We start from the raw sequence: 22058 nt of genomic DNA on the forward strand, positions 1-22058 counted from the left end.
TGCTCACCAGTTACACTGGAGCACAGCCCACTAACCACCAATTAGTGATATATATGACCAAAAATCAGAAAATGGCTGGCTCACAGTAATTTGCATACATCTTTACTAATTCATATACATAACAATAAAATACAAAAAATAACTCCCAAATTTCATCCACCCTATAATATGATCACAGTCCCTTTAAATGCGGAGCTCTCACATATAAAAAAAGTTCATATATAAAACACGGTTTCCTTTTCTTTTAGTTCATCTCTTTGGTGTGCGTCTATTAGAATCAGTTGATATTCAGTAATTGTATATCTGTTTAATGCCAGCTCTGTTTCACATAAGGTACTCTTATTTCTTAACAGACTCCTAGAACTTTGTGGCAGTCTGTAGCCGACGTTCTCTTATAGCTGAGCAGCTTATGATATTGTTTGCTGGTCAGCTGCTTTATCAGATACTGTGGGTAATGTGCATATGGTATGTGTTCCTATACAACTCTGTCGGGCCCGTAGCTGATCCTATGGAGGATTGTAAGCTTGTTACTCACGGATACTGACACAGCGAACACTCGCCTCCCACAGACTTTATATATGCGAGAGCTCCTCATTTAAAGGGACCATGATCATATTATAGGGTGAATGAAATTTGGAGTTTATTTTATTTTATTTGTTGTATTTTATTGTTATGTATATGAATTTGTAAAGACATATGCAAATTACTGTGAGCCAGCCATTTTCCGATTTATGATAACGGGAGTGCCATGTCTCTGCATGTACCCTAGTGCTGTAGTCAACTATCTGTGGCATCTCCATAAGGAATAAATGGAGTGGCAGTGCACGTGCTCGACTTGCTGCTTCCCATTTTTGTGAACAGTGGGGTCCTAACGGTCAGACCCACACCAGTCAGGTAAGTATTCCCTCTACTGTGGTATCGTATTGTGATAAAAACCAATTTAACAAGGGAAATACATAGTTGTGTAAATCCTGGCCATATTATGGCATCTATGTATTACATGCATAGTCCAGTGATTTCAGTGGGAACTGTGTAATGCTTTTCTTACACAAGCATTTTAACCAAAAGGGACTGTTCAAAGTGAACAACAACTAAAAAGTCAGAATTGCTGCAGTGTGAGCTCATTTATTTTTTTTTATTCTGTTAAATATGTTCTTTCTAGAGTATATAAAGTATACCTACATTCCTGATGAAGGTCAATTAACTTATGTAACTTGTGTTTGCCTTAGAGTCTATACAACGAATAAATCAGTAAAGGGATCCTGTTCAGAACCTGTAACATTCACCACTCACAGCTGTGCACCCGAATGTCCATTTCCACCTAAGCTGTCTCAAAGATCCAAAAGTTCACTCACACTACAATGGAAGGTAAGTCATCCACCATGGTAGGTCATCCACAATGGAAAGTCTTTAGACCCTTTTACATTTTATTATGTTACTGCCTTGTGCTAAAATAAAATAAAAGTTTTCCTCCATTAATCTCAATATCCCATAATGAGAAAGTGATAACAGAATTTTTCCAAATTTATTAAAAACTAAAACTAAAATTTTACAAGTATTTTTTAGTGCCCTACCCATGACACTTGACATTTAGCTCTGAGGCCCTCCCATTTCTTCTGAGATTTTTAAACACCTTGATTGGAGTCCACCATAATTTGGAAAGACACACACCTGCCAATGTAAGGTCTTACAGCTGTCGATGCATATACAGTAAAAGCAAAAACCAAGCAATGAAGAGGAAAGAGCTCAGAGACCGGATTTGAATGAGGCACACATCTGGACAAGGATACAAAAAATGTCTGCTGCACTGAGAGTTCTCAAGAGCACAGTGACCTCCACAATTCTTAAATGGAAGAGGTTTAGAACTACCAGGTCTCTACAACCAGGTCTCTCCCTACAGCTGGCCATCTTACCAAACTAAGTAATCAGGGGAGAAGGACATTGGTAGCAGAGGTGACCAAGAGCCCAATAGTCACTCTGGTTGAGCTCCAAAGATCCTGTGTGCAGATGGGAGAAACTTCCAGAAGGTCAACCATCATTGCATCCTTCCACCTATCTAGGCTTTATGGTAAAGTGGGCAGAAAGAAGTGGCTCCTCAGTAAAAGACACACGAAAGCCCACCTGGAATTTGCAAAAAAGCAACTAAAGGCCTTTCAGACTGTGAGAAACAAGATTCTCTGGCCTGATGAAAACAAGATTGAAATTTTTGGGCTCAATTCTAAGGGTCGTGTCTTGAGGAAACCAGGCACTGTTCATCACTTGCCTAATATCATCCCCACAGTAAACGTGGTGGCAGCATCATGCTGAGGGTATGTTTTTCAGTGGCTGGGACAAGGAGACTGGTTGAGGGAAAGCTGAATGAACAAAGTACAGAGATACTCTTAATGAAAACATGATCTAGAGTTCCCTGGAACTCAGACTGGACCGAAGGTTCACCTTCCAACAAGACAATGACTCTAAGCACACAGCTAGGACAACACAGGAGTGGCTTAGGGACAACTCTGTGAATGTCTTTTAGTGGCAAAGCCAGAACCTTGATAAGAATTCAATTGAACATCTCTGGTGAGACTTGAAAATGCCTGTCCACTACTGGTCCTCATCCAACCTGACAGAAGATTTGCAGAGAAGAACGGCAGAAAATCTCCAAATCCAGGTGTCCAAGCCTTTTTAGCATCACACCCAAGAACACCGGAGGCTGTAATCCCCTCCAAAGGTATTTCAATTAAGTCCTGAGTAAAGGGTCTGAACTCTTATGTTCTTATGTTTAAATTAAAGATTTTCTGAACATTCTGTTCTCATTTTCTCATGATTGATGGCAGAATAATGGAGAAAATGTTTTTATTTTTTATTTATTATTATAGTACTAGGCTGGAACATACCAAAATGTAAAAAAAAGTGAAAGGATCTGAAGATTTTTCGAATGCATTGTATGTGATGCATCCCTGTGTTCTTCCCTCTATGTTGTGTTACAGTATTTTGCAAATATCATTGATAAACCATTATCATGTGCTACATTGTATTTATATAGAATAATAGAGTATTCTGCTGTTATTGCAGGCGCCAGTTGATAATGGTTCAAAAATCACCAGCTACCTTTTACAGTGGGATGAGGTAAGAATACATAATAACATTTTGCAACTAAGTAGGGAAGTTATGAGGAAGCCATCTAGTATTTGGATTGGTTCACACAGGCTGATTTGCATTTTTCTAGGCTTGTGGTGGATAATTTCAATCTTCTTCTTATCAACGTACTCCCATTGTTCAGGTAGCATTGTTTTACTGACTGTCCCTGTCCCTTTGAATAAGCTTTACTTTTACTATACGAAATAGGGAAAAAACAGCACCTTTACATCTACAGTGCAGCTGTGCTGCAATACCAGACATAACCTCCGGAGAGGGGGTGCTATTTTTTTTTTTTTTAAAGAAAGCAGCCATGTTTTTCTAATCCTGTAGAACTCCTTTATTTATTTTCCGCGCTATATTCCGCAGCACCTGATAGACAATTAGCATCAAGCTGTCCCCAATGGGGCTCACAATCTAAGTTCCCTATCAGTATGTCTTTGGAGCGTGGGAGGAAACCCATACAAACACAGGAAAAACATACAAACTGGTCGGATTCGAACATAGGATGCAAGGCACCAGTGCTAACCACTGAGCCACCGTGCTGTTCTATAAGACTCTTTGTAACAAAACAGAATCTTTACCTTTTTTGTTGTTTTTTTTGCTTTATTGGTCAGTCTTGTTGGCAACATACAAAAATATGAACAGCTTTTCATGTCAAACGGCCCCATAGCTTTTCTTCTGTTAAGCTCATTAGACAGAAACAGGATATAAACACAGACACTGCACGGCCAGCCAGTGACTAAACCTGAACGTAAACCAGAAGAGAGCAATCAATAAGAACGCTCTATATGTTTTCTTCTCTTAGCATGTTGGCTTTATGTGCGCTCAGGAAGTATTGGCTCTCTAAGGATTGCACTAGCTGTTTGCTCAGGGAGTACATATCATTCACAGATGTATATTTCCCTGTCATGAACCGATAGGAAAATATTTGCCTTGCAGATGGAAAAAGTGCCTCCATCTCATCAACTGCCCTACCCCCAAAAGAATATTTTCAACATTTTATATTTATTAATCTCCTTAATAACAAACTTTTCTGTGCCCTGAATGTCAGGGAAAACAGAAGTTGGTTACAACCAAATTTAACAATGTCACGAAATGCAAACACAATAAAGAGCAATGTAAAACATGTAAAAAGAGCAATGAGCAGAAAATGTTTCTCTTTTTTACCACAGGGTAAACGAAACAGCGTGTTCAGAGAGTGTTACACAGGGAACCAAAGGCACTGTAAGCTGACAAAATTGTGTCCGGCAATGGGGTATACATTTAGAGTAGCAGCGCGCAATGATATTGGGAAAAGGTAAGTGTATCACTTAAACTTCTTTAAACTTCTTGAGCCTCTTGTATTTTGCATATATCCCTTAGTGTTTATTATTTTACTGGCTGAACATGTAATTTGTAAGCAATATTTTAAAGAGGACTCATCACCACAAAATGCAAAGCAATCTGCAGGCAGGAGATTCTGAGCAGATTCATATACATTTTTGTGGGAATAGATTCAGTAAAACCTGTAATTTATCTTGTACAAAATGTATTTGCCAAGAATCTCACATTTATAACGTAGCATTTTACATTTCTCGCCCATTTCCTTGGGGGACACAGGAGACCTTGGGTATAGCTCAGCTCCCTAGGAGGCGTGACACTAAGTGAAAACTGTTAGGCCCCTCCTCCACAGCTATACCCTCAGCCTGGAGAGAGAGACTACCATTTTTTGCTTAGTGTCCAAGGAGGCAAGATACTCCCTGCTCATGCAGGGTTCGCTCTTTCTCCTTTATTTTTTATTTTTTTATTTTATTTAATTTAATTTTTCTGCTTTGTTCGCAGGGATAACAGAGACGCCTGGACCTCTCTGTTCTCCCGGGGTCGAGCTGCGCCAGTGCCGGCAATCCGCACTGCTGCCTCCCCCACAGAAGACAAGGAGGACCAGGGCAGCCCAGCTCCCCTGCATCCCGCCAGCATAAGGGTCTTGCTAAAGGGGCGACCCTGCTCGAATAGACAGAGAGCGAAGACATCAGAATGGTGAGAGTGGCTGCTCCAGCCCTATTCCAGCAGTACCCCTCCCCCCCTCCCTCCACACGCCCCAGACCTCCAGTGGTAACATCTTATGACCCCACACACCACTTATCCTTCTCAAGGATTTATCTGGTCCCCCATGAGTCAGGGACCTTATTTTGCCCTCCCTAGCAGCTTTATTGAGGGCACCCTAGTTCTGCAGTACGGGCAGTATCTTGCCAGCTGCGCGGCAGCAGCCGGCACACCCTTCCACTGCCGGCCGACATCGCGACCGCTCAGTGCGGCGGCCGGTGCACAAGTCACTCTCCCCTTACCCTGCGGCGGTGGTGCAGCGCATCTAGGATTCCCCCGTTCATCAGAGGGCCTCTGAATGTCCGGCCCTTCTTATTCAGCGCCGGCCGCGGAACTTCAGGCCGGCGCTATTAGTTTCAGTTTAAATCGTGCGCGCGAAACTCAGTGCGATCGTTGGGGGCGGGGCTTCGCTTCCCGCACTCCTCAAATCCCTCCCAGCACAGTATGCACCGCAGAGCCTGACGCCACCGCTGCTGTCTCTTGCCCTCACTCCTGAAGCATCTGGACCTGCAGGATCCTCTGGCCGTCCCTCCTGCTCCTGCTGTTGCTGCTCCTGCTGATACTGCTCACTCCTGTGATCTCTGGGTCTGGTAGGACTGTTAACCCCTTCCTAGTTCCAACGGCCCTAGCCTGCCTTTAGGCCCCTCTCTTACCTGCCCAACTTCACCAACATGTCCGATCCCACTGGGGCCCCTAAACCCTGGTATCATGCATGTACCTCCTGTAAGGAACCTTTTCCACGGGGACAGTCTGATCCGCACTGCTCTGCATGCCAGGCCCCTCCTGTTTCCTCTGGTCCATCCGACTGGGCTAGGTGTCTATCCCAGGCCGTGGAAAATCTTACCCATGTTGTAGGCCGCCTGGTAGACAATCAGCCGGCTCTGCAACCCGCCACACCCCCTGCCGTTCCCTCCGGGTCCGCTGCTTTTGCTGCCCCGTCTGGGTCTCCTGGTCCCAGTGTAGCTTCCAGGGCCAGGCACTCCCAGAAGCGTTCCAGGGTAGATTGTGCGTCTTCCTCAGATGCGTCCCTATCTTCTCTGCGCGAGTCGGGCCATTCCTCCACTCAGGACATGCCCTCTGAGGGAGAACTGGCGGATTCGGATTGGGACATGGACTCAGCACTGCCGGCCAAACTAGCCTCTGCAGTGGGTCATCTTATCGCAAATATTCACGATACCTTTAAATTACACGATGACCCTCCCAGCGTGGACCAAGCTAGTGTGTCCTTTTTCCGCCCCAAACAGGCGTCCAAGGTCTTTCCTCTTCACGCCGACTTCTCCTCAGTGGTCTCTAAGGCTTGGGCTCGACCTGACGCCCGTTTTACCCCCCCCCCCAAGAAGCTGGATATATGCTATCCTTTTCCGGCGGACTGCGTCTCCACTTGGGTGTCCCCACCTAAGGTTGACCCCCCTGTGGCCCGCCTGTCTAAGAGCACTGCCATTCCTGTGGCGGACGGCTCCTCGCTCCACTGTATGGAGTCCCTTTCAAAGGCTATATTTCAGCCCTCAGACCGGTCTTTGCCCCCGCCTGGGCGGGCAAAGCGGTCTCGGAATGGGGTTCGCAACTTGACCAGGAACTGGGCTCAGATGTTTCCATTCAGGACCTCCGGTCGCTGGCCCAATTGATACTCCAGGCAGGGAAATTCATTTGCGAAGCCTCCCTCGACTTGGGTGCCCTCATAGCCCGTTCTTCCGCTCTAGCGGTTTTGGTTCGAAGGGAACTTTGGCTGAAAGTTTGGTCGGCGGACGCCCTTTTGCGGGCTCCCGTCTATTCGGGAATCGCCTAGACGAAATCATTTCGGAAGCCACGGGTGGCAAGAGCACCCATCTTCCACAATCCAGACCTAAGGGTGTCACCAGAGGTCGCTCTGGTTTCTCTCGCTTTCGTTCTTCACGCAGGTCCTCCGGCACTTGACCTGCGACTGGTCCCTCCCCTGGTCCTTCCCAAGACAGGCGGAAGAAGCCCTTTTTTCGCCCGCAGCCCACCTGGCGTAAATCCAGGGGGCCGCATCCTGCACGTCCCTCCACGACCAAGCAGTCCTCCGCCTGAAGGTGTGCCCCCACCCCCCCGGGTGGAGGGCCGCCTCCTCCTTTTCAGGGACGCCTGGCAGGCACACATCCCCGACGCCTGGGCGCTCGAGATTGTATCCTCCGGATACAAAATCGAGTTTGCCTCCCTCCGGATCGGTTCTTTCGGTCCCGTTCTCCGCGGGACCCCGAGCGTACGGCCACCTTCTCCGCCGGTTCAGGATAGACTCCCTCCGGTCCGCAGTAGCTTCTCTGGAGAAAGAGGATTTCCTGGCGACTATCGACATCCAGGATGCCTACCTTCACGTTCCGTTTGCTCAATGTCACCATCGCTTCCTTCGCTTTGCGGTGGGGAGCGATCACTTTCAATTTGTCGCCCTTCCCTTTGGCCTGGCGACGGCTCCGCGGGTCTTTGCCAAGATCCTAGCCCCTGTTCTGGCCTTACTCCGCTCCAGGGGTGTTTTTCTGCTTCCTTACTTGGACGATGTCCTCATCAAGGCACCCTTTCTCTCCCAGGCGTCCACAAGTATGGAGCTCACGCTGCAGAGCTTGGAGCGGTTCGGTTGGATTATCAACCTTTCCAAGTCCTCTCTTACCCACTCCAGACAACTCGTCTTCCTGGGGATGTTGCTGGATACGGAAGTGGCGGAGGTTCGTCTCCAACCGGAAAAGCGTCTGGCCCTCCACCGCTCGGTTCGGACCCTTCTTCTTCACCGCCGTCAGTCCTTCAGGTCCTGCATGCGGGTGTTGGGACAGATGGTGTCCTGCTTCGAGGCGCTCCCGTTCGCACAGTTTCACTCTCGCCCCCTTTAAGGGGCGATTCTGTCTGCCTGGGACAAGTCCTCGGAGAGTCTGGACCAGTCTTTCCTTCTACCTTCCCACGTTCGGACCTCCCTCCTCTGGTGGTTATGGACCCCTCTCCAGGGGAAATCCTTTCTGCCGATGACCTGGTTGGTGATCACCACCGATGCCAGCCTGCAGGGTTGGGGAGGGGTGTTTCCTCCCCGGACTGTACAGGGCACTTGGTCCCCAGCGGAGTCCAAATTGCCGATAAACATACTGGAACTGAGGGCAATTCTCCTATCGCTCCGCCACTGGACTCCCCTGCTTCAGGGTCATCCCGTCCGTGTCCAATCGGACAACGCCACGGCCTTGGCGTATGTAAACCACCAAGGGGGCACTCGCAGTGCCACGGCTATGCGGGAAGTGTCCCACATCCTCCTCTGGGCGGAAATTCATGTTCCGTCCCTGTCCGCGATTTACATCCCGGGCATGGAGAACTGGACGGCGGACTTCCTCAGCCGGACCACCATCGACCCGGGCGAGTGGTCTCTGCACCACGACGTGTTCTAGTCCATTTGCCTCCGTTGGGGTCGTCCGGATGTGGATCTCATGGCCTCCAGGTTCAACCACAAGCTCCCCATCTTCCTGTCCAGGGCCAGGGACCCAAGGGCGTACGGCGCCGACGCTCTCGTTCTTCCGTGGACAGAATTTTCCCTCCTGTATGTGTTTCCACCCCTCCCCCTTCTGCCTCGGGTTCTCCGGAAGATCGCGTCAGAGGGCGTTCCCACGATCTTGGTGGCTCCGGATTGGCCTCGCCGGTCTTGGTACGCCGACCTGATACTGCTCCTGGGAGACGCCGCCTTGGTCGCTGCCTCCAAGAGAAGACCTTTTTTTTCAAGGGCCGATCTTCCACCAGCATTTACAGTCGCTGCGTTTAACGGCGTGCCTGTTGAGACCGCAGTCTTGACGCGGCTGGGTTTTTCTGCAGATGTGGTTCGCACCATGATCTGCGCACGGAAGCCGGCCTCGTCCAGGAATTATTACCGGACTTGGTGATCTTACCTAGGATTCTGTGAGAATCTGGATGTTCATCCTCTTCGTTTTTCCCTCCCCACGGTCCTGTCCTTTTTACAGTCTGTCCTGGACCTGGGTCTGGGACTCAGCTCCTTAAAGGGTCAGGTCTCGGCGCTGTCCATCCTCTTCCAGTGTCCTTTGGCCCCCCTCGGGCCTGTCAAAACCTTCATCCAGGGAGTTGCTCACTCTGTTCCTCCGTATCGCTCTCCCATTCCCCCCTGGGACGTTAATGTTGTGCTCTCGGCGCTCCAAGCCTCCCCCTTCGAGCCGTTACGAAAGGTCTCTATTCTCCTTTTGTCCTGCAAAGTCATGTTCCTTGTGGCCATCACGTCTCTCCGACGGGTGTCTGAAATGGCGGCTATCTCTTGTACTGAGCCCCTTTTGGTTTTCCACCAGGATAAGGCTGTTCTCCGTCCGGTCCCTTCCTTCCTCCCGAAGGTGGTCTCCGCATTTCATCTCAATGAGAACATCGTCCTCCCTTCCCTTTGTCTGTCTCCTTCTCACCCTCGAGAACGGGAGCTGCACCGCCTGGATGTCGTTAGGGCCCTGAAGATTTACCTGGAGGTCACCTCTCCCTTTCGGAGCACGGACTCTCTTTTTGTGGTTCCGGAGGGTCCGCGCAAGGGGTTGGCGGCGTCCAGGGTGTCTATTGCCCACTTCATCAAGATGGCTATTGCTGATGCTTACCGCGCCAAGGGCAGGGAGCCGCCCTTTGGTGTTACCGCTCATTTCACCAGAGCGGTCGGTGCCTCTTGGGCTCAGAGGAATCGGGCTTCGGCTGAGCAACTGTGCAAGGCAGCCACCTGGTCTTCCTTGCACACCTTCACCAAGTTCTACAGGGTGAACACTTATACATTGGCGGATGCTGCTTTGGGCCGTCTGGTCTTACAAGCGGTGGTTTCTTGATACCTCCGGTGGTTTCGTCTTGGGCTGTGGTCCCTCCCCTATTGGACTGCTCTCGAACATCCCAAGGTTTCCTGTGTCCCCCAAGGAAATGGGCGAGAAAAATAGATTTTTGTATAACTTACCAGTAAAATCTCTTTCTCGCTCTTCCTTGGGGGACACAGCACCCACCCATTGTTCTGGTTCTACAGGTTACGGTTTAGTTGCCCCTGTCGGGTAGTTGATTTGTATGGTTCCACTTGGTTGGTCATTGCCTTTTTTCACTACTTGGACACGCAACTGGTAGTCTCTCTCTCCAGGCTGAGGGTATAGCTGATGAAGGAGGGGCTTAACAGTTTTCACTTAGTGTCACGCCTCCTAGGTTGTTGAGCTATACCCAAGGATTCCTGTGTCCCCCAAGGACATGTAATTTATACATTAAATCTCTGCTTTCTCTGACTTCACTTGTACACAGGAAGGTTATATTAGTGATTGATAGCATTATCTGTGTAAGTGTGTATACAGATATAGCTGTCAGTCTCTGAAAACTGTACACAGGGGAGGTGTTATCACTGATTCATAGCATTTTCTGTGTAAGTGTGTATACTGAGATACCTGTCAGTCACTGATATCTATACACAGGGAGATGTTATCAGTGATTGATAGTATTCTCTGTGTAAGTATGTATCCAGAGATAGCTGTCATTCACTGATAGCTGTACACGGGGGAAGTGTTATCAGTGATTGATAGTATTCTCTGTGTGTGTGTATACAGAGATAACTGTCATTCAATGATAGCTGTACACAGGGGAGGTGTTATGAGGGATTAATAGTATTCTCAGTGTAAGTGTGTATATATAGATAGCTGTCAGTCACTAATAGCTGTACTCAGGGGAGGTGTTATCAGTGATTGATAGTATTCTCTGTGTAAGTGTGTATACAGAGATAGCTGTCAGTCACTGATAGCTGTACAGGGGAGGTGTTATCAGTAGTTGATAGAATTCTCTGTCTAATTGTATATGCAGAGATAGCTGTCAGTCCCTGGTAGATGGTCACTGGGAAGGTGTTATCAGTGATTGATAGCAGGTGTATTTACACGGCCTGATTTTCGAGCAGATTAAAGGGAACAACTATCCCTGCTAATGCTCATTCCCAACAATCTGCCCATCTAAATACGCCATCGAACACCAGATGAACGAGTGAAATGTTGTTTGTGTAGGCACATCAATTATTGTTTCTGGGCAGCAGATCGTGCTGTCTAAACAGTGATCTGCTGCCCAGAAACAATAATTCTCCAATAGCAATCCCTCGTCCTCATACTGTGAAGGAGATTGCTGCATGTAAATTCCGTGGTCTCCTTCACTGAAAGAGCAGCAGACTGTCTGGAAAGAACGCCTTTTTCCCATCAATCGGCTGTAACATTGTGCGGTGTAAAGCAGGGTCGGACTGGCCCACCGGGGAGCCGGTGAATTCCTCGTGGGCCCTAGTCTTCACTGTCTAACAGACTCATTTGCAGGAATGTAAGTGCCCTGCCCGCTAATGTATATAGATCATTAGCGCGGCACCCGACCGTCAGGCAGTTTCATGTAATCTGCCTGCTGATCGGGTGTCACGCTGCTGATGTATATACAGTACATCCTCCACTAACTGAATTAGCTTCGGTGGGTCCAGGGAGGAGGGAAGTGCAGCAAGTAATAGGTTGCTGCCTGTGTTGCTGCAGAGACGTGGCCCATATTCTTTCACTGTGCTCCCCTCCACCTGAAGAGTGATCTACGTCTGCATTCGTCATCTTGTTCACGGCACACAGAGACAGGCAGCATCCCCAGCTGCCCGCCCACACGCATGTGTCTGGCCCTGTGATAGAAATGCCTATTCTTGACTGCGATTGTGGACAAGAATGGGACATGCTCTATCTTTTTTGCGGTGTCACGGAACGGAATGAATGGTTACGCAAAATTGCGGAACGGATGCAGACCCAGAACTACGGATGTCTGAATGGATCCTTAGAGTGCATGCACATGATGCAGATGACATGTTTTTCCACATGGATTCTCACGCCGACAAACAGCAACGTAATACAGTACCAGCAAAGAGATGAGATCTCATGTACACTTTGCTTTTTTCTTCAATTCCAAAATTGACCTGCTGTGTTTTTAAAATCCACAGCTTGTCAATTGTTTGTACAATTTTTTGGGGAGATTTCAACCTTTGCAATACAAGGGTGCAAATTGTGAGAAAACCGCAGCAAATTTACCCAAAACACATGCAGTTATGCACAGGTGTGCAGATTTTCTGTTCATATACATGTACCCATGTGCAGGAAACACCAAATTTTCACCAAAAACTGCATGTGTTACTTTGTTTTTTGTTGCAGATTTGCTGCAGATTGCAATAGGTGAAATGTGCCAAATGATTACACCAACAGTTGACATGACTTCTAAATGCACATGCCAGGTCAGTTTCTGCACAGAAAGTGTACATGTCTTATCTAATACATTTAATACTGGTACTGTATTACGCTGCGGTTTTTCCATATAAAAATCCGCACAGAAAAACAGCACATAATCTGCATCATGTGCCTTCAAACGTGACTTTGTGTCAGAAAATTCCGGGACCGAAAATCAGTTCCATTCACCTTAATGGGGCTCGCAGAAGTCCACTCAAGCTCACTGCCCTATTCAAATGAATAGAACTGATTTTCAGTCGCAAGATATTCTGCCACAAAATCTGCACCCTGACATTGCAATAATGATGGTCACCGATGTTGCATCCAAACCATCATTTGCTGTTGCCAGCAGTTCTACACAGCCAGCATTCTGAAGAGCGGTGTCATCCCATGTAGCAAAAAACAAAAGTCTGTACGGTATACAAATAAATTAAGAGATTGCCTAGAATCACACGGCCATTAAGAATCAGCAAGTAGTAAACCTTACTTCCAAAAAGAATGAGTTGAAAAGTTCCTTAATAATCAATTTTTATTAATTTACCATTATTAAAATATACAGATAAATAATTGATAGCAGGGAATACAAAAAATGCATGCCACTTTGCAATACCTAATAGTAAGGCAATCCGTATACCACAATAATTCATCTAAGCCATATCTATTCTGTTGTCCTGAAATATCCAAGCATGAGGAGACAGAGCATACATGAACAGCATTCAGAATAAGGTCACCAATTGATACCTCTTCACCGTGCTATATGCAGTGGCTTCCTACGCCTGACATCCTACAATGACATTCCATCTTCTAAAAAGAGAGACTGGGATGAGAAAATGGCTATAAAAACATACCAAAGTGCTGCTGTGCGTGTGGGAGGGATCCTCTAAGCTTCGTCAGGAGGCTAGAAGGAAGTAGTAAACCTTAGTAGATTTGCAGACTGTGCCGACGTCTGGTGTTTGGCCATGCGGCAGCCATTAGGTGGAACAGCTTCCTTACCACCATGGCACCTCTTAGTAATATACACTGCCTGTCCAAAAAAAAAGTCGCCACCTGGATTTAACTAAGCAAATAGTTATGAGCCTCCTATTGGATAATTACTGCATGGGCGCTTATCTTTCAGCTGGCAATAAGTTATTTACCCCAACTGGTGCAATGAGTTGCTTCTCATTTGTTAAACAACCATGTCGAAAGACAAATCTCGTGGTCGTGGAAAAGATTTTAGTCTGTTTGAGAAGGGTCAAATCATTTGCTTGCATCAAGCAGAGAAAACATCTAAGGAGATTGCAGAAAGTACTAAAATTGGATTAAGAACTGTCCAACGCATTCTTAAAAACTGGAAGGATAGTGGGGACTCATTGTATTCGAGGAAGAAATGTGGCGGGAAAAAAATCCTGAATAATCGTGTTCGGCGATCACTTAAACGTTGGGTGAAATCAAATCGAAGAAAAACAACAGTAGAACTCAGGGCTATGTTTAATAGTGAAAGTAAGAGCATTTCCACACGCACAATGCGAAGAGAACTCAAGGGATTGGGACTGAACAGCTGTGTAGCCGTAAGAAAACCACTAATCAGTGAGGCAAACCAGAAAAAAAGGCTTCAATTTGCTAGGGAGCATAATGATTGGACTCTGGAAGAAGGTCATGTGGTCTGATGAGTCCAGATTTACCCTGTTCCAGAGTGATGGGCACATCAGGGTAGGAAGAGAGGCAGATGAAGTGATGCACCCATCATGCCTAGTGCCTACTGTACAAGCCTGTGGGGGCAGTGCTATGATCTGGGGTTGCTGCAGTTGGTCAGGTCTAGGTTCTAGGGATCGACCGATTATCGGTTTGGCCGATATTATCGGCCGATATTGAGGATTTTTAACGTTATCGGTATCGGCATCTATTTTGCCGATATACCGATAACGTATGGGGAACACAGATCGCGCTGCTCTCAGCGCTCTCTGTGTTCCCTCCGCAGCACAGGGGAGAAGGAAGCAGTGTCTCCTCCCCCTGTGCTGCTGCTGCCGCCAATGAGGGGATAGAACATAAGAGGAGGGGAGGGGCTGTGGCCGCTGTGCCACCAATGAAGATAAGCCTCTCATTCATTCATATACAGGAGGCGGGAGCTGGCTGCAGAATCACATAGCCGGCTCCCGACCTCTATGAGCAATAGCTGCGGTCCGCGGTAGTTAACTCCTCAGGTGCCGCGGATCGCAGCTACCGCTGATAGAGGTCGGGAGCCGGCGGCTATGTGATTCTGCAGCCAGCTCCCGCCTCCTGTATATGAATGATCGAGAGACTTATCTTCATTGGTGGCGCAGTGCGCCCCCCCAAGCCCCCCAGTATTAATCATTGGTGGCGCAGTGTGCCCCCCACCCCCATCCCAATCCCGGCCAATAGTAAAAACATTGGTGGCGCAGTGCGCCCCCCCCCCCCCCCACCCAGTATTAATCATTGGTGGCAGTGGCCACAGGATCCCCTCTCCCCTGCTCCTCCGATCGGAGCCCCAGCTGTGTAAGCCTGGGGCTCCGATCGGTTACCATGGCAGCCAGGACGCTATTGAAGCCCTGGCTGCCATGTTCAGCTCCATGCTGCTGTGTGCACTATGCACAGAGCAGCAGGGACAGTGTGAGATTCTATTCACCCTGATAGAGATCTATCAGGGTGAATAGGACAAAGGTTCTACTCCCTAAGGGGGTTAAAAGTTAGTAAAAAAAAAAACACAAAAATATTAAGTATAAATGAAAAAGATTTATAAAAAAAAAATACACATTAACAATAAACAAAAAAAATACACATTAACAATAAACATATTAATTTTCAGCAGATTTGTGTAGGAATTTTTTTTTTTCTCAAAAATGAAAATTCCCAGAATATCGGTATAAATTATCGGCTATCGGCCTGAAAGTTCACAAATTATCGGTATCGGTATCGGCCCTAAAAAATCTATATCGGTCGATCCCTACTAGGTTCAATAACAGTATGTAGTCCAAGAATGAGGTCAGCTGACTACCTGAACATACTGAATGACCAGGTTATTCCATCAATGGATTTTTTCTTCCCTGATTGCACGGGCATATTCCAAGATGACTAGGATGCTAGGATTCATCGGGTTCAAATTGTGAAAGACTGGTTCAGGGAGCATGAGACATCATTTTCACACATGGATTGGCCACCACAGAGTCCAGAACTTAACCCCATTGAGAATCTTTGGGATGTGCTGGAAAAGGCTTTGCCAGCAGTCAAACTCTATCATCATCAATGCAAGATATTGGTGAAAAATTAATGCAACACTGGATGGAAATAAATCTTGTGACATTGCAGAAGCTTATCGAAACAATGCCACAGCGAATGTGTGCCATTATCAAAGCTAAAGGCTTTTTATTGGTGGCAACTTTTATTTTGGACAGGCAGTGTATATTATATAGCATTTCCAGTACATGGTGACAGTGTATAAAGTGTTTTTTTTATTCTATTCCACAAAAAAATGTAATAAAAATCGAATTACAGTGCATGCCATAAAAAAGCAGATTTCCTTTCTTTCCCATTCCTTTACAGAATATAAAAATAAAGGTTAGAATGTTCGACTGGTCCTCTTCCTGAGCTTTTCATGACCAGGCACATTTTCCTTTTTTTTAAATTTTTATTTATTTATCTATAATACATACTTTTTGACGGCCATAAGGTTTTTTCGTTCGTTACATGAATAATTTTTATTTATTAGATTTCTTATGACTGTCATGAAGATCCCATTTATTTCTTTAGGATCACCGCTACTTAGCGATCCTGGCCGCGACAGCTGCTGTGCGGCCAGTGTCACCGTGTAGCCCTTTTCCTTATGATATATTCACTCCAATAAACTTTTTCAGTTGCTGGCAAACATTTTCTTCTTTTTGGATGTTGTTTAGCCTAGCTGAGGGACTGGGTGGTTCATTTAGTACCATCCACACTGCTGACTGTAAAAAAACAAGTTATCAACTAAAAGCCATGTGTTCGTTGCTTCATGAAAAAACTTTGATATAGTGCACAATATAATTCTGTTTTGCCCACTGTATTGTGTAAAATGCACACAGTCAAGTGCATGAGACCGAAAACATTTCCATTTATGGTAGCTGTACGGTGGGCGCCCAGAATCAATTCCACTGGTGGGCCCAGGGCATCTCAGTCTGACACTGGCCTTAAGTGTGTATCAATCACTGATAACTGTACACGGGGGAGGTGTTATCAGTGATTGATAGCATTCTCTAATAAGTGTGTATACAGAGATAGTGGTCAGTCACTGATAACTGTACATGGGGGAGGTGTTATCAGTGATTGATAGCATTCTCTGTGTAAGTGTGTATACAGAGATAGCTGTCAGTCACTGATACCTGTACATGGGGAGGTGTTATCAGTGATTGATAGCATTCTCTGTGTAAGTGTGTATACAGAGATGGCTGTCAGTCACTGATAGCTCTACATGGGGGAAGTGTTATTAGTGATTGAAAGTATTCTCTGTGTAAGTTTGTATACAGAGATAGCGGTCAGTCACTAATAGCTGTACACGAGGGAGGTTATATCAGTGATTGTTCGACCCTTTAAATAGGTCTTGAGACATGACTTGGATATTAAATAAGCCAGTACTTCATCTGCAGACAGCTATTTCGGGGTGATTGCCTCTCATTAGTGTAGGTCATCTGTATAGGTCCTCAGGATAGGTCATCTATATCAGAGCGACGGGGGTCCGACTCCCAGCGCCTTTTCCCAAAATAAAAATAAAAGAACTAAAAAAATACATATCCTGGATGTCCTGAGGTACAAAAACAACCATAGTATAAAAATATATTCCCCATACGGCAAACAGCATAATAGAAGAAAAAAAAAAGGTTCCAAATGGCTGATTCGCAATTTTTAGACGCTTCATTTTCTCCTAAAAAATTTAATAAAAAGTAATCAAAAAGTCATACACACCAGAATGGTATCAATGAAAAGTTCAGATCGCCCCGCAACAAAATAGCCCCCATACAGCTCCGTACACAAAATTACAAAAAAGTTATAGGGGTCAAAATATGGCGAAAAAAAAAGAAATCAAAACACAAGAAAAACTATACATATAAGGTATCGCCGGATTTGTACTGACCTGTACAATAAAAGTAACCAGTTTTATCGTACATTGAACGTCCTAAATTTAAAACCCCTAAAACTATGGTAGAATTGTTTTTTTTCTTGCAATATCGCCCCATTTGGAATTTTTTTCCCGCTTCCCACTACATCATATGCAATATTAAATGGTGGCGTTGGAAAGTACAACTTGACCCGCAAAAAAACAAGCCTTCATATGGCTATGTGAACAGACAAATAAAAAAAGTTATGGCTCTGGGAAGGCAGGGAGCGCAAAATGAAAACGCCCAAAAAAAACTCCGGGCCTGAAAGGGTTAAACAAATGACAGAAAATTTTTGGAACTATTGAAAGTTGTGGTAAATAGGATTTAAATAGTTACAGTAATTGAGCAAGTTATGTAAAGTCTACCTCCTTGCATGACTGGCGAAGGATTATTAATAATTGGCAAGTAAAAGGTTTTCCTGACTCTGTTTTGTTGGTAGAAAAATAGAAAACGTAAGTCATGGGATTTTAATTAAGGGGCAGTTGTGAACTCTCCTAACTCATTTTTTGGATATGTCTGGAGAGCATTCAGATAAGGAGAATTAAGTCTGGGGCTTTTCTGTACTTTGAACATAAATATTTGTTTATTTTGGATCTACATGCCAGAAATCAATGTAAGTTATAGGAACCCAGGTATGAAATAGATGTTTCTATTGTAATGATTAATTTATTATGGTCACTTTTGTAGCACTTGCTTAGTAGGCAACACATGCATTAGTATGGGTGGCTTATTAGCAGTGTGCACCACTACTGCTGTAAATTCATGCCCCCAGGATTGGCTTTAGTCATACATGTATATGCCAACAGTACTTTCTAGCCGGGGGTCTCCAGGGAACAAGCATGGAGTATTAGTCATGTAAATAATTTTCTTTTACTTAGTTGCACTTTGGTTGGTAGGGAGTGAGTGAGTGAGGAGTGACATGCAAGGTAGGGTAGATAGAGAGATACAGTGCATTCGTAAAGTCTTCAGACCTTTTCACTTTTTTAACAGTTCATTATGTTGCAGCCTTGACTAAAATAAAAAATAAAAAAAAACATGTTTTCCCTCACCAATCTACACCCAATGTCCTATAATGAGAAAGTGAAAACATAATTTTAAAAATGTTAGCAAATTTATTAAAAAGGAAAAACGAAAATTTTGCATGGAATTCTGACCCTTTGTTATGACACTTGAAATTTAATTCTGGGTGCTTCCCATTTCTCTTGATCATCTTTGATGTGCATTATCGGCTGTGAGACCTTATATAGAAAAGGGAATATCTTTCCAAATCACGTCCAATAAACTGAATTTACCACAGGTGGACTCCAATGAAGGTGTAGAAACTCAGAGTAAAAACCAAGCCATAAGGAGGAAAGAAATGTCTATGGAGCTCAAAGACGGGATTGTGTGGAGGCACAGATCTCGAGAAGGGTACAAAAAATTTCTGCTACACTGAAAGTTCCCAAGAGCATAGTGGCCTCAATAATTCTTAAATGGAAGTTTGGAACAACCAAGACTCTTCCTTTAGCTGGTCGCCTTACCAAAATAAATAATCCGGGGAGGAGGGCTTTGGAAAAGAGGTGACCAAGAACCCAATGGTCACTCTTGCTAAGCTCTAAAGAATCTGTGTGCAGTTGGGATAAAATTCCAGAAGGTCAACCATCACTGCAGCACTCCACCAATTTGAGTTTTATGGCAGAGTGGTCAGAAAGAAGCCTCTCCTCAATAAAAGACACATTAAAGCCATCTGGAATTTGCAGAAAAAAACACCTAAAATACTCTAAGACAGTGAGAAACAAGATTCTGTAGCATGATGAAACCAAGAATGAAAATTTAGTCCTCAATTCTAAGCATCATTTTTGGAAGAAACCAGGCACTGCTCATCACTGCCACAACACCATCTATACAGTGAAGCATGATAATGGCAGCATCATGCTGCGGGGCTGTTTTTTAGTAGCTGGGACAAGGAGACTGGGCATGGTTGAGGGAAAGTTAAATGGAGCAAAGTACAGAGATATTCTTGATGAAAACCTGATCTAGAGTGCTCTGGGCCGAAGGTTTACCTTCCGACAAGACAATGACCCTAAGCACATAGCCAAGACAACACAGGAGAGGAATAGGGATAACTCTGTGAATGTCCTTGACCAGCACAGCCAGAGTCATTACTTCAACCCTATTGAAAATGGCTGTCCATGGACTGTCCTCATCCACCCCGTGCAAACCTTGTTGCATCATACCCAAGAAGATTGGAGGTTGTAATTGCGGCCAAAAGTACTTTAACAAAGTACAGAGTAAAGGGTCTGAATACTCACAATATGTCAATGCAAGATTTTAGTTTTTCCTTTTCAATACATTAGCAAAGATTTCAAACATTCTGGGGGTCATTTATCAAACTGGTGTAAAGTAGAAATGGCTTAGTTGCCAATAGAAACAAATCCGATTTCACCTTTCCTTTTGGCCAGCTCCTTTGGAAAATGAAAGGTGAAGTCTTATTGGTTGCTATGGGCAACTAAACCAGTTTTACTTTACACCAGTTTAACCCCTTCTCGACCAGCAGTGTAATAGTACGGCGCAGCGGGACGTGACTTGCCGCCCAGCGCCGTACTCTTACGGCCCGCTGATCGGGCGGGTGCAGGAGCTGCGCCCGCCCGATCAGCTGCAAGGGACCGACTGCTCCCGTTAGCCAGACCTTTGCTGTATGCGGCAGCATTGGTGAAAACACAGATTCCGACGCATTAACCTCTTCTATGCCACGGTCAGCGATGACCGCGACATAGAAGGGGTTTGCTGTGGGTGAGGGAGCCCATCGATTTTTTTGGGGGGACAAGAGGACTTAAAAATGGCGAATCACTTGTTTTTCCATTACGGAGTTCACCGCACAGGAGAATTTTTTATATTTTAATAATTCTGACATTTTTGGACACAGTGATACCTAATATGCTTATTTTTTGTTTATATATTTTTATATGTAACATTGGGAAAGGGGGGTGATTTAAACTTTTTGATGTTTTTTTTTTTTTTTAACTTTTTATTTATTAACTGTTGATCCCTTTTGATCCCTTGTCCTATTCACCCAAATAGAGATCTATTAGAGTGAATAGGATGTTTACACTGCCCCTGCTGCGCTTTGCCTCATGCACAGAGCAGCAGGGACTTACCGTTACAGGCCTGGAAGGCTTCAGCAGTGTCCAGGCTGCCATGTTTTTTTTTTTTTTTTCACTTTCGGGAAACTGTGCTTTGACGACTGCAGAAAATGATCTTAATGAGTGTATTTTGAGATCAGTAAATAAGAAATGCCCAAATGTTAGTTCTAAAAGAAGAAAGGAATTTGTAAGGGTCAGAGTAGAATAATCAGTGTCTTGTTCTTCTCATCAAGCATTGGCTTACTTGTCAGGATGAGGTGTCTTCCCATGGCTGGTTACTTTGGAAGGATAGATTAAATAAACTGCTGATTTCATTAAGGTATGCATAGTAAACAACCAACTCATTGAGGTGTCTCTTGTCTATTCATAGTGAGTACAGCCAAGAGGTTGTGTACTGCACATCAGGCAATATCCCTCCTACACCCGCAGCACCGAAGCTTATTAGAGCTGGAATTACATGGATAAGTCTCCACTGGACGAGGCCAGAGGGATGTTTTCCAGAAGAGGTGATTTCATACACGCTGGAGATTCAGGAGGATACCGTACGTTAAATACTTGCCTTGTTTCTTATGGCTTTCTCATTGAAGAAATGATTGATTTAACAAGGTCTGGTACTGGCAATAGGTGTCAGTCCCTCTCCGTGAAAATAGAAATAATACAATGTATTTAGTTTACTTACCTGTATAGCACCAACATGTTCCACAGCGCTTTACAGACATTTACATCACTCGCTGTCTCCCATGGGGCTCACAATCTAAGTTCCTATCAGTATGTCTTTGGAGTGTGGGAGGAAACCGGAGTACCTAGAGGAAACTCACGCAAACACGGGGAGAACATACAAACTCTGTGCAGATGTTGTCCTTGGTCAAATTCGAACCCAGTACACGAGCTCTGCAAGGCACCAGTGCTAACCACTGAGCCACCGTGCTGCTTGTAACTGGTGTCGATTTCATTCATCATCTAAAGGGGTTTTCTGGGATTTTGATACTAAGGACCTATCCCCAGGATAGGACCTCAGTATCTGATTTGTGGGGGTCCTGGGATCAGTTGTTTGAGAAGGCACTTGCACACTGGTGAGTGCTGAGGCCTTCGTGCTTAACAGGCACAGCACCGTACATTGTATTGCGGCTGTGCTCGGTATGACGCTCAGCCCTATTTATTTCAATGAGGCTAAGTGTGATACCAAGCACAGCCGCTATACAAAGTACGGTGTTATGCTTGGTAAGCACGAAGGTCTCAGCACTCACCAGTGTGCAAGTGCCTTCTCAAACAGGTGATCAGCGGGGGTCCTGGGTGTCCAACCCCTACCGATCAGATACTAATGACCTATCCTCCAGATAGGTCATCAGTATCAAAATCCTGGAAAACCTGTTTAAATGATGATACTTCTGCCA

The 22058-nt window shown here is 45.3% G+C and overlaps 1 protein-coding gene across 2 annotated transcripts in view; it reads left to right on the top strand.

The window, feature by feature from the left end:
* Positions 1-22058, top strand: part of FNDC3B (fibronectin type III domain containing 3B) — a 420792-nt gene that overhangs the window by 253451 nt on the left and 145283 nt on the right. The window contains exons 10-13 of one of the 2 annotated variants that reach the window (XM_040428242.1): positions 1230-1368; positions 3058-3111; positions 4296-4420; positions 21035-21170. In XM_040428242.1, the coding sequence (XP_040284176.1) occupies positions 1230-1368; positions 3058-3111; positions 4296-4420; positions 21035-21170 (454 nt within the window). Of the gene's footprint in view, positions 1-1229; positions 1369-3057; positions 3112-4295; positions 4421-21034; positions 21207-22058 lie in introns of both variants that reach the window. The other variant, XM_040428241.1, reaches the window with a different exon arrangement.

The sequence above is a fragment of the Bufo bufo genome, chromosome 4, assembly GCF_905171765.1.
Source record: "Bufo bufo chromosome 4, aBufBuf1.1, whole genome shotgun sequence".
NCBI lineage: Eukaryota > Metazoa > Chordata > Amphibia > Anura > Bufonidae > Bufo > Bufo bufo.